Below are 12500 nucleotides of genomic sequence, written 5' to 3'. Positions count from 1 at the left end.
TATAAAATTGATTCAGGTTTGCATTCACGTTGCCGAAACAAACTCTCGCACGCACTGACAATCTCTGGGATATGCAAAGTGGTATCGTTTTCATTTCTTCTGTTAAAATATAGATTGATGACAATTTGGATTTTGGATTTATTCACGGACCCTTTCTCATATTTCCATATTCCTTGTCTGTATAATTGAATATCAAACTCTCATCTGAATTCGTCATGTGGGTCTAAATGTTGCCTTTGAGGAACGAGGAAAGAGGAACGCGCGACTCAAATAAAGCAAAACAGGCACATTTCCAGATTCAATAAATCGTCACAGTGCGCCAATTCTTTTCTAAAAAGAGCTGAGGTTGCTCAAAAAAAAAAATTGTCTTTCATGTCGCCGTCGTAAGCGCCCGCGGTGTTCCATAGCTCATTTGCGTGCACTTCTGCCCTTGCCACGAACTCTGCAGTCTCTGCTTGAACAAAAGTTTTTATTGCGGCCGAGTTTCCGCCTGAAAACAATTGATCTGGGGTGCGCAGATGTTATACCGCCGCATCCGAATTCCGAGCTCTATCGGCAAACCACATGCTGCACAATCCCCCACAAAGGTGCAAAAAAGGGGATTGTGCCACAAATATATGATAAACATTCGCGAATGTGTAGTATAGTACAACACGCGGTCGTTCATTAATGCACGTGCACCGCCCGTGCAGAGGCAACTCTCGAGCCGTCTGTAGTGTGAGCTCTGCGCACTTGTTGTCGCACACGTTCACCGGCAATTCATCTCTCACTGCAACTATAACGGTAGCCAAGCCACCGTCAAATAATGTTGACTTTTGATACTAATCAGTGTCGTTCTTGTTTTCAAATATCTCATTTTAAGCCAAAGCGCATCTCTCCGTGTATGCGTAACTAATGCCTCACTGTCAAAGTAGGCTTGGCCAGCCAAGGTGAATAATGAATGAAGCATTAAATAAAGAAGAAACATCAGACAATTCTGACGATTATAACTCTCATCTGTATTGTAAGGTTGTTGTGTGTTTTTTATTTCTTTGATTTTTTGCTTTTTTTTGGCTCCGTAAACAGATGAGCTTCATGGAAGCATCATCTTTACTTTCCGGACTTTACTTTTCCTGAAGGGTGTATGTGAATTTTGTGTGTCAATGACGTTGAATAATCTTAAATATAATTCTTCCTAATTCCGCAAAGTGAAAGTTTTGTGCTTAACCCGTACACAGGAAGAATTATTGCAACGTTAAATCATTCAAGACATTTACAGCAAAAAAGAGACACCAGGAAAACATCTATACCCATCATTATATTAACACGTACTTCACAACTGCTTTGATTTCAACCCACATAATGAAGGATGCAAATAAAAGTATAATTGCAAAACATTCCTTGGAACATTGAGACCATACAATGAAAGAAGGTATGGAGGAGGCTCTTGGGTTGACACGAGTTTGCTTCCTTTACTACCGCGTTCCACGCTGGTGTCTCTCGACACAATTTTTCATCCCTCGCTTCACGCTCATTGGTGGTACGGCCATCACGTGACCGGCTGGATGTTTCCGATTTCTGCTTGCCGGCCCTGTCCATCCGACTTCGTCTGGGTAAAGGGGATACACGTTGCTTCAGAGGAAATACAGACGAAGACAAAGATAGAAACAAAGAAACAACGAAAGAAGAAAAAAAAAACTTATGGTCCTCTCCCAACTTTCCAATCACAGCAAAATACGAACAAAAGCAAGACGGAGCTTATCTAAGCACCATTATGAACAGCTATTTCTTCAACTCAGCACCCTATCCAGAGGGTCTTCAAACATCAAGCCAGGAGTCTTTCACAGAACCATGTGCCTCAAGCCTCTATCCTCTCACCTGCGAAGCTTCAAGATACGTAAACAACCCTTATGCTGCTGGGGTGCCGTTACAGCCGGGTCACTCATTCCGCCCATCGACGTATTTCACGAACCACACAGGCTATGGCCTCGGCGGTCCGCGCTCTACATGCGACCTACGCAGCTGCAACGTTTCGTGTCCGAACAAAGAATGCACCGCATTCGGACTTGTGCCAGAGGGTTTGAGCTCACGTGAGGGGGGAGCCTTGGTGCATTTAGCGCTTGGGCCTGTTCTTGAGCAGGCCAGAGGTTGTAGATTGACCACATCGGCTCCGTGTGAGGAAACCAAGCAAGCCGTGCCCATATACCCGTGGATGAAACGGAGCAATTCGCACAGTGGTGAGTGCGTGTTTGCCAGCACAGGCCAGCTTCAGTGTGCGTTCTTCTCTTGTAGCATGCTCGACTGTCTAACACCCGATAGAGTTAACTTCAGTCAGCAGATACATTCTGTAATGTCTATTAGTTTAAATGAATTCGATAATTTAACGTTGGTTTGCAACGTAATCCACTGCATGCAGTTTAGTACTCAAATTGGAGTAGTTGGTGCAGGTGAGATCCTCCTCCTGAAAGCCCAACACTGAGCTCAGGGGTCATCTCGGCTCACGATGGCCATTGATGCCTTTCGGCCGAATCTCGGCTATACAACAGCTTTCCGAGTGTGGTTGCGTACGCTCTGTGCGCTGCAGGACTCATGGTGAGCGGTGACCGGCGACGGGGACGTCAAACGTACTCACGTTTCCAGACCCTGGAGCTCGAGAAGGAGTTCCACTTCAACCGCTACCTGACCCGTCGGCGGCGCATCGAGATCGCCCACACCTTGTGCCTGAGCGAACGGCAGATCAAGATCTGGTTCCAGAACCGGCGCATGAAGTGGAAAAAGGAAAATAATCAGGAGGAAAAAAGCAAGGCCGAGATAGAACGCTCGGCGACTACAGATGGGAATACAGGAGGGACTTGATTGTGTTATATTGAACCATAGTTTGTAAATGATTGTCTATATTTTTTGTTAATATTATCTGTGTCGTCTGCAATACGTTTGCAATTACACAAATCCTACTATTGCCATAAAAAACAGTTTTAAGTATGCGTAAGATATGCAGCGTATTACATCATCCGATTTGTTGTACTAGGCCTGAAGTAACTTTGATTTGTGGCATCGTACGATGGAACACTGTAAATATTTTCCGCATGTTATCTGTGATGGTATATGCAAATATCGTGATTATTATATACTTTCTGTATTGGTGTAAATGTCAAATATTATTTTGCACAATAAAAATGATGAAAAAAATATATTGTTATGCAACGGCATGGGTATGATCGTGCTTTTAGTACGTGATTTAACAACTTGTACAATAGTATAATAAATTCTGCAGTATGAAAAATAAGTCTGAAAAATATAATGTATTCAGGTTAGAGAGAAATACCTTGAACAAATTAAATAAAATGTTATTTGAACTATTTGGCATTTTATTTAAAAATAATAATAATAATAATTAGTACAAAGCACCATAGTTGTCAAACTGTAAATATTCGAATGCTGTATTTACATTTTTATTGTCTGTACACAAATGTCGAATTCAAACAACATGTGTAGTTTAAATTGATGCAGGTTGTTATGATTCATCCAGTCGAATTATGTTAATAAAACTTTATAAAGTCCAGCTTCTGCATTTATAAACTTTATTAACAATTTGTGGTTTGTTTAGAGTATTTTAATTTGCAGTGAATGCAACTTCTAAATATATTACAAATGCAACTAGTATAGCCACTATAGTCATTCTGTATTCTACTCGTGGATTGTACACCCTATCATAGTATGACCAAGCATATAGTATAGCCCATCATATAGTATAGTATAGCCCATCATATAGCATAGTATAGCCTATCATATAGTATAGTATAGCCTAGCATAAAGTATAGCCCAGCATACAGTATAGCCCAGCCTATCATAAGGTATAGGTCAGCATAGTAGAGTATAACCGAACACATAGTATAGCCCAGCATATAGTATAGCCCATCATATAATATAGTATAGCCTGTCATATGGTATAGGTCAGCATAGTATCGTATAGCCTAGCATAAAGTATAGCCCAGAATATAGTATAGCCCATCATATAGTATAGTATAGCCTATCATATGGTATAGCTCAGCATAGTATAGTATAACCTAGCATATAGTAAAGCCCATCATATAGTATAGCCCATAATATAGTATACCTCATCATGTAGTATAGTATAGCCGACAATATGGTATAGCTCAGCATAGTATAGTATAACCTAGTATATAGCATAGCCCAGCATATAGTAAAGCCGATAATATAGTAAAGCCCAGCATATAGTAAAGCCGATAATATAGTAAAGCCCAGCATATAGTATAGCCCATAATATAGTATACCCCATCATATAGTATAGTATAGCCTATAATATGGTATAGCTCAGCATAGTATCGTATAGCCTAGCATAAAGTATAGCCCAGCATATAGTATAGCCAAACATAGAGTATAGCCTAGCATATAGCCCAGCATATAGTATGGCCTATCATATAGTATAGCCCAGCATATAGTATAGCCCAGCATATTGTATAGCCCAGCATATAGTACAGCCCTATACTATATGCTGTATAAGTATACCCAGCCCAGCATATAGTGTAACCCAGCATATAGTACAGCCCTATACTATATGCTATATATGTATACCCAGCCCAGCATATAGTATAACCCAGCATTTAGTACAGCCAAGCATAGAGTACAGCATATAGTATAGCCTATCATGTAGTATAGCCGAGCATATAGTATAGCCGAGCATATAGTATAGCCAAGCATATAGTATAGCCGAGCATATAGTATAGCCGAGCATATAGTATAGCCTACCATATAGTATAGGCCAGCATATAGTATAGCCCAGCATATAGTATCGCCCAACATATCGTATAGCTAGTAAATAGTACAGCATACAGTACAGTCTAGCATAGAGTACAGCATATAGTATAGCCTATCATATAGTATAGCCCAGCATATAGTATCACCCAGCATATAGCACAGCCTATCATATAGTACAGCCCAGCATATAGTATCGCCCAGCATATAGTATAGCCCAGCATATAGTATCGCCCAGCATATAGTATAGCCCAAAATATAGTATAGCCAAGAATATAGTATAGCCCAGCATATAGTATAGTAAAGCCTATCATATGGTATAGGTCAGCATAGTATCGTATAGCCCAGCATAAAGTATAGCCCAGCATATAGTATAGCCCATCATATAGTATAGTATAGCCTATCATATGGTATAGCTCAGCATAGTATAGTATAACCTAGCATATAGTAAAGCCCATCATATAGTATAGCCCAGCATATAGTATCGCCCAGCATAGTACAGCCCAGCATATAGTACAGCCCAGCATATAGTACAGCCCAGCATATAGTACAGCCCAGCATATAGTATAGCCCAGAATATAGTATAGCCCAGAATATAGTATAGCCCAGAATATAGTATAGCCCAGCATATAGTACAGCCCAAAATATAGTATAGCTCAGAATATAGTATAGCCCAAAATATAGTATAGCCCAGAATATAGTATAGCCCAGCATATAGTACAGCCCAAAATATAGTATAGCTCAGAATATAGTATAGCCCAGCATATAGTACAGCCCAGAATATAGTATAGCCTGGCCGAGTATAATATAGCCCAGCATATAGTTTCGCCCAGCATATAGTATAGCTTGGCATAGTATGATATAGCTCAGCATTGTATAGCTTAGCATAATATTGGAAAGCATAGTGTAGCCCAACATAGTGTACCCAAGCATAACTTAACATCATATGGCGTAGCATAGTATAGCCTATAGCATACTTTATAGAGTCGAATGAAAATAAAAGCGATAATTTAAATTAAATTTTTTATCAAAAGACTGTAGAAAAAAATTGTTGCGGGAAGTAATGAGCTGTGTTGATGTCAATCATTGAGTTTTAACGTTCAGATTCAGACTTACTAACGATCCCTCATACCCGGAGTATTTTTACGACTACATTGCAAAATAATAATTGGCTACTGGGGCAATGCCGGACCACTGTTTGCAGACTTTTACTGGATTGTTCCTTTCATACATGTTAGTCTCAACATCTCATGCTATGTCGAAAGAAGTGTCAACCCACATTTTTACTACAATCAAATTTGAATGATTTTGTCGCCACATTAACGCATGAATAAATATATGGAATTCAAAAATGAAACACATAAATGGGATGAATATGTGGAATGGATAGATGGACTAAATAGATGGAATGAATACAGGCCACACAAAGCAGCAATTGCAGGAAACACTGTTATTGTTACCTCTGCCAAGGAGGCAGTGTTTAGATACATTTATAAATATTATGCTGCACTGTAATTAATGTACAACAGCATTGAAGTGACAGGGTATTAAAGTAAGATTGGCATTGGTCTCTAAAGCACCAAGTACGGCCCCTGTGTAGCCCTAAATCAGAAGGATTATTATTGAAGTAACAGGTAAAGTGTTATATAATATCCTGCACGATTACATTTATGTACAGATGAGAACAGGGCATTCCAGTGCTTCTGGTCACGGCGATTGTCATAATTCTACGCCAAAATAAATGGCTGTCTATACACTACATTTTTACTGAAAGAAAGCTTATTTAAATGTCTCTATTACGAGTTGACAAGTGTCTGAGGAATGCTGCCATTATCAAAACAACACTCTCTCATCTCATTAGTTTAGATGGAGTTTTCAATCTTCTGCCATATCATTACCATTTCATCAGTTAGGAGGATTTACTCAGATATGTACATAGATATACACACACACACACACACACACACACACACACACACACACACACACACACACACACACACACACACACACACACGTGTGTACATACAGTCACGTGAAAGAGTAAGTACACCCCATGTAAAGTTTTGACTTTTTCAACATATTTCAACATACAGCTATTTGATCTTCATTTCAACAATATTGACAGATAAAGGTGATATAATATAACAAATATCATGAAACATTTACATTTTGTAGTCCATTGTATAATTTAAATAAACATAAATGCAAATTTCGCATGTGGAAAAAGTAAGTACACCCTTGGCTCCAATAGGTGGTATTGCCCCCTTTGGCAGAAACAACCTCAAGTAGGCGTTTCTTATAACTGTCTACCAGTCTCTGACATCGACTGGGAGAAAATTTTGCCCACTCCTCCATGCAGAATTCTTTCAGCTGTGCGATGTTTGAGGGGTTTATTGCATGCACAGCTCGTTTCAAATCCCCCCACAACATCTCGATGGGATTTAGATCCGGGCTTTGACTTGGCCATTCCAGAACCCTCCATTTCTTTCTTTTCAGCCATTCCTTGGTGGATTTACTGGTATGTTTAGGGTCATTGTCATGTTGCAAGGTCCACCTTCGGTTGAGCTTCAACTTTCCGACAGATGGCCTCACATTATCCTCAAGCACCCTCTGGTACAATGAAGAATTCATAGTGGATTCTATGATGGTGAGCTGCCCAGGCCCTGATGCAGCAAAGCTGCCCCAAACCATAATATTTCCACCACCATGCTTTACAGTTGGTATCAGGTTCTCGTGGTCAATTGCTGTCTTTGGTTTTCACCAAACATGTCTTCTGGTACTGTGGCCAAATAGCTCTACCTTTGACTCATCTGTCCAGAGCACATTGTTCCAGAAGTGGTCTGATCACCTGACCACTTCCACAAAGTCCCAACCAAACAGTCCACTTTTGTCGATTCATGTTGGTGTCAAAATTAAATTACGGGGGTTGTCCTGTCGGTGCATATTCAAGAACATTATGGGTATTGACCTTGCCGTCCATGGCGAAAGCAGCTTCATCGCCGATAACGAGATACCGCAGGAACTTGGCATCTGCTTCGCAACGTGCTATCAACCATCTGGCAAGCACCAGCATCCTGGCAAAATCCCCTGGCGTAAGTTGATGCCAGATGTGAATCCGATATGGATGTTGGTGGCGGTCCAGTCTTGTGATTCAGTTGAATGTTGCCGAAGGTAATCCCGTCCCATTTCGTCTTGCGCTGTTATCCCTAGGATGCTCCAAAACTTGCTGCCTCACTGCTGCAATGTTCATTTCCGATCGCCCAGTGCGCCTCCTACCAGAATTCACCTTGTTGCAGTTGAGGCTCGTGCCATGCTCTTGGTATTTTCTAACATTCGCCCAGATGGTTTTGGATGCTGGAGGCTCCCGTTCTGGGGAACGTTCCCTGAACGCATCACGAGTTCCCTGCAAACTTCCAGTTTGGTGAAAGGTTGTAACCACGAAGGTCCGCTGTTCAGTCGTAAGTTGAACCATCTTTTCAATGGCTCAGACCGTCTCCAAACCCATAAACTGTAGGTCCATCTTAAATAATCATCTTAAACAAAGGATGACGCAACCGACGATTACCAGACCAGCTTAACAATTTCACATAATCAACTTGGCAGTCGACAAGTAATGCGTCCATTTAAAACTGTCTTGCACCGATGAGCCAAACTTGTAAAAATGCGATTTGAACTTGTCATTTTCAATGAACATGTACTCGGTCATGTGTGTCAGCAATGATGCATGAAAGGCATCAATGGAAAGCTGAGGATCTCCTCATAATTGGTAAACCACATGTAAATTGTCAAACTAAATAACCTTTGCATATTAACCCCTTGAATTCGGATTACCTTTTTTTTGATATGCACTGTATATATATATATAATGTGTGTATATATACACACACACACACACACATATATATATATATATATATATATATATATACATATACAGTGCATATCAAAAAAAAGGTAATCCGAATTCAAGGGGTTAATATGCAAAGGTTATTTAGTTTGACAATTTACATGTGGTTTACCAATTATGAGGAGATCCTCAGCTTTCCATTGATGCCTTTCATGCATCATTGCTGACACACATGACCGAGTACATGTTCATTGAAAATGACAAGTTCAAATCGCATTTTTACAAGTTTGGCTCATCGGTGCAAGACAGTTTTAAATGGACGCATTACTTGTCGACTGCCAAGTTGATTATGTGAAATTGTTAAGCTGGTCTGGTAATCGTCGGTTGCGTCATCCTTTGTTTAAGATGATTATTTAAGATGGACCTGCAGTTTATGGGTTTGGAGACAGTCTGAGCCATTGAAAAGATGGTTCAACTTACGACTGAACAGCGGACCTTCGTGGTTACAACCTTTCACCAAACTGGAAGTTTGCAGGGAACTCGTGATGCGTTCAGGGAACGTTCCCCAGAACAACGGGAGCCTCCAGCATCCAAAACCATCTGGGCGAATGTTAGAAAATACCAAGAGCATGGCACGAGCCTCAACTGCAACAAGGTGAATTCTGGTAGGAGGCGCACTGGGCGATCGGAAATGAACATTGCAGCAGTGAGGCAGCAAGTTTTGGAGCATCCTAGGGATAACAGTGCAAGACGAAATGGGACGGGATTGCCTTCGGCAACATTCAACTGAATCACAAGACTGGACCGCCACCAACATCCATATCGGATTCACATCTGGCATCAACTTACGCCAGGGGATTTTGCCAGGATGCTGGTGCTTGCCAGATGGTTGATAGCACATTGCGAAGCAGATGCCAAGTTCCTGCGGTATCTCGTTATCGGCGATGAAGCTGCTTTCGGCATGGACGGCAAGGTCAATACCCATAATGTTCTTGAATATGCACCGACAGGACAACCCCCGTAATTTAATTTTGACACCAACATAAATCGACAAAAGTGGACTGTTTGGTTGGGACTTTGTGGAAGTGGTCAGGTGATCAGACCATTTTTCTTTCAAAGGAATGTCAATGGAAACAGGTATCTACAGATGATCAATGATGAAGTTTTACCGCAGCTGGAGGAGAACTTTGAGCGACATGTTCGTGGTGTCTTCAGATATCTCTGGTGGGCCCAAGACGGCACCCCAGCACATCGTCTTATCGCTGTCCGAGATCGATTGAGGGAACTCTTTGGAGACCGAGTCATCGCCCTCAACCATGCAGTGGAATGGCCGCCAAGATCACCTGACCTCACACCATGTGATTATTTCCTTTGGGGACATTTAAAGAACAAGGTGGTCGTAACTCCTCCCCATGATCTTGACGAATTGCAGGGCCGTATTCGACATGAAGTAGATGCTTTGCGCAATGACCCGGCTATGGTGAGATGAGCAGTTCAGGGCATGCGGCGCCGCTGTGAGCTTCATGTTGAAAGGGGAGGTGCACAATGCACATGTTGAAAGGGTGGGTGCATAAAGGCTAATCATTCCTGAGAAAAGTTCACATCTGACGTTCATTTTGCACCAATTATACTGACTTGCATCGATTAGCCAAACTTGTAAAAATGCGATTTGAATTTGTCATTTTCAATGAACATGTACTCGGTCATGTGTGACAGAAATGATGCATGGAAGGGATCAATGGAAAGCTGAGGATCTCCTCTTAATTAGAAAACCACATGTAAATTGTCAAAATAAATAACCATTGCATATTAACCCCTTGAATTCGGATTACCGTTTTTTTGATACGCACTATATATATATATATATATATATATATATATATATACACATATATATATATATATATATATATATATATATGCACATATATATATATATATATATATATATATATATGCACATATATATATATATATATATATGCACATATATATATATATATATATATATATATATATATATATACATATGTATGTATATATATATATATATATATATATATATATATATGTATGTATATATATATATATGTATGTATATATATATATATATATATAATTCTTGCCTGGGACGAATGCTGCAATGTTAAATGCGCAAAATGCACGAGGGAGTGGTTATAGTTTATCGTCGCCTAAGCTCTCCTCGCCTATAAACGTAACCGTTAAACCACGCAGGCTGTTTAACAACCTTCTGTCTCTATAATCCTTGACTCCGGGTTATGACTTTAGAGCGATTTCTTTCACGTGCCGGGTATTGAAACGTGTAAGTGTGCAAATTAAAAGCCAGTTGAAATTAATATGTGTTTAAATCTGGCACGTTTCCTTACCTTACTTCTTTTGTGCTTGGCTCTAATCGCTTGCAGTATTTATTATATTTTATTTCATTTCTGTTTTTCAGCCGGAGTGGCCTTAGAGGCCGGTAGATGACGCTGTGCAACAATGCAGCGTAGCCCGAGTTTGTGCACTGTGTGCTCGCAACTCATAGAGACGCCCTTTAGACATCGCCGCGTCCGGATTTATGACTGGTCAACAAAGAGCACGTGACCTGAAACCGGCGTCCATATTTGGCAACCCTCATCAAAACTCGAATCCAGCATGGCTTGGAATATTACCATTATTCATATATACGACGATCGAGAGCAGCGCGACGTCGAGCCTGGGTCACGCATATTTTGAAACAAACAAATAAATAAATTAAGGAAGAAGGGAAAGCAAAAGGCAACAAATGAAACTGGACTCATTCAAATAATGAGCTCGTACTTCGTGAACTCTTTCGCTCCTCGCTTCAAGAACGCCTATGGAATTCTCTCCCCTGGCTATGGAGAATCCGAATCGACGAATTCATCATTCAAGGACTCGTACACCATGAACCCTTCCAGGTACCCCCTCGAGCTCTCTGGATTCGACCTCGGTCATCGTCAGCCGGAGCAAACAGGAGATACACGGGTACCGACCGCAGACTTTGAGCAATCCGCCAAGGTACCTCGCAAATCATGTGCGGTGAATGTGGAGCAAGGCCCTCCCGATGGTGTCTCGAAGGCCGCGTCGGTTGGAATGCTGCAAGACGAAGGGCTTCGTGGGGAATCTGCGCAGCAAAGCTTCACGGACAGAGAAACGGCCTCACCGGGCAAGGCAGCAACAGTGGCGCAGCGAGGGTCGGCCGAAATTGGGCCGGGAATGCTTCAACAGCAACCACAGATATACCCGTGGATGAGGAAGCTACATCTCAACAATGCCGGTGAGTATTCTCATGCCAGAGACACAAATTCCTACATACAATGTTATAAAAATGGGTTTAGTATGATTTAGAGGACTGATCTCAAATGTCATTTAATTTCCGTATTTTATATGTAATCCACAGATGGTGTAGGATCTGACCACAAACGCTCAAGAACGGCGTACACACGTTACCAGACCCTGGAGCTCGAGAAGGAGTTCCACTTCAACCGCTACCTGACTCGTCGGCGGCGCATCGAGATCGCCCACACCTTGTGCCTGAGCGAACGGCAGATCAAGATCTGGTTCCAGAACCGGCGCATGAAGTGGAAGAAAGATCACAAGTTGAAAAGTCTCAGCATGGCCAGCCAAGTTGGAATGTTCCACGGCTAAAGGAAGGGCGTGTTCTACATAAATCATTCATATGGCATCCAGTAAAATAATGCTTAATTGTTGTTGTTTTGTGTTCCGTTGAATGAGGTTGCACGATAAGTCGCTCTTGTCACCAAGGTGAGATGTACGATTTCGTAATTGTGCTTTATCTCGTTCTATACGCTTGTCAACTATATAATTATGAACTATTTCCGTGTATTGTGTTGTCTCTCCATTTAACAAAAGA

At 41.2% G+C, this 12500-nt stretch overlaps 2 protein-coding genes across 2 annotated transcripts in view; both read left to right on the top strand.

Moving 5' to 3' along the window:
- Window positions 1-12288, top strand: part of LOC137437584 (homeobox protein Hox-A5) — a 48309-nt gene extending 36021 nt beyond the window's left edge. Inside the window, exons 2-3 of the mRNA XM_068132039.2 lie at window positions 11064-11903; window positions 12027-12288. Coding sequence (XP_067988140.1) covers window positions 11414-11903; window positions 12027-12274 — 738 coding nt within the window. The 5' untranslated portion in view covers window positions 11064-11413 and the 3' untranslated portion in view covers window positions 12275-12288. The remainder of the gene's footprint in view (window positions 1-11063; window positions 11904-12026) is intronic.
- LOC137437594 (homeobox protein Hox-B6b-like) lies at window positions 1585-3540 on the top strand. Its single transcript, XM_068132050.2, has 2 exons — window positions 1585-2216; window positions 2564-3540. The coding sequence occupies exons 1-2, from the start codon at window positions 1754-1756 to the stop codon at window positions 2833-2835; spliced, it is 735 nt and encodes a 244-aa protein (XP_067988151.1). The 5' UTR covers window positions 1585-1753; the 3' UTR covers window positions 2836-3540.
- Window positions 12289-12500: the final 212 nt, after the last annotated feature.

This window comes from Myxine glutinosa, chromosome 1 (assembly GCF_964187855.1).
Source record: "Myxine glutinosa chromosome 1, kmMyxGlut1.1, whole genome shotgun sequence".
In the NCBI taxonomy this organism is placed as follows: domain Eukaryota; kingdom Metazoa; phylum Chordata; class Myxini; order Myxiniformes; family Myxinidae; genus Myxine; species Myxine glutinosa.
Note: the sequence above shows the minus strand (reverse complement) of the source record. Positions and strands in the feature narration are given on the sequence as shown.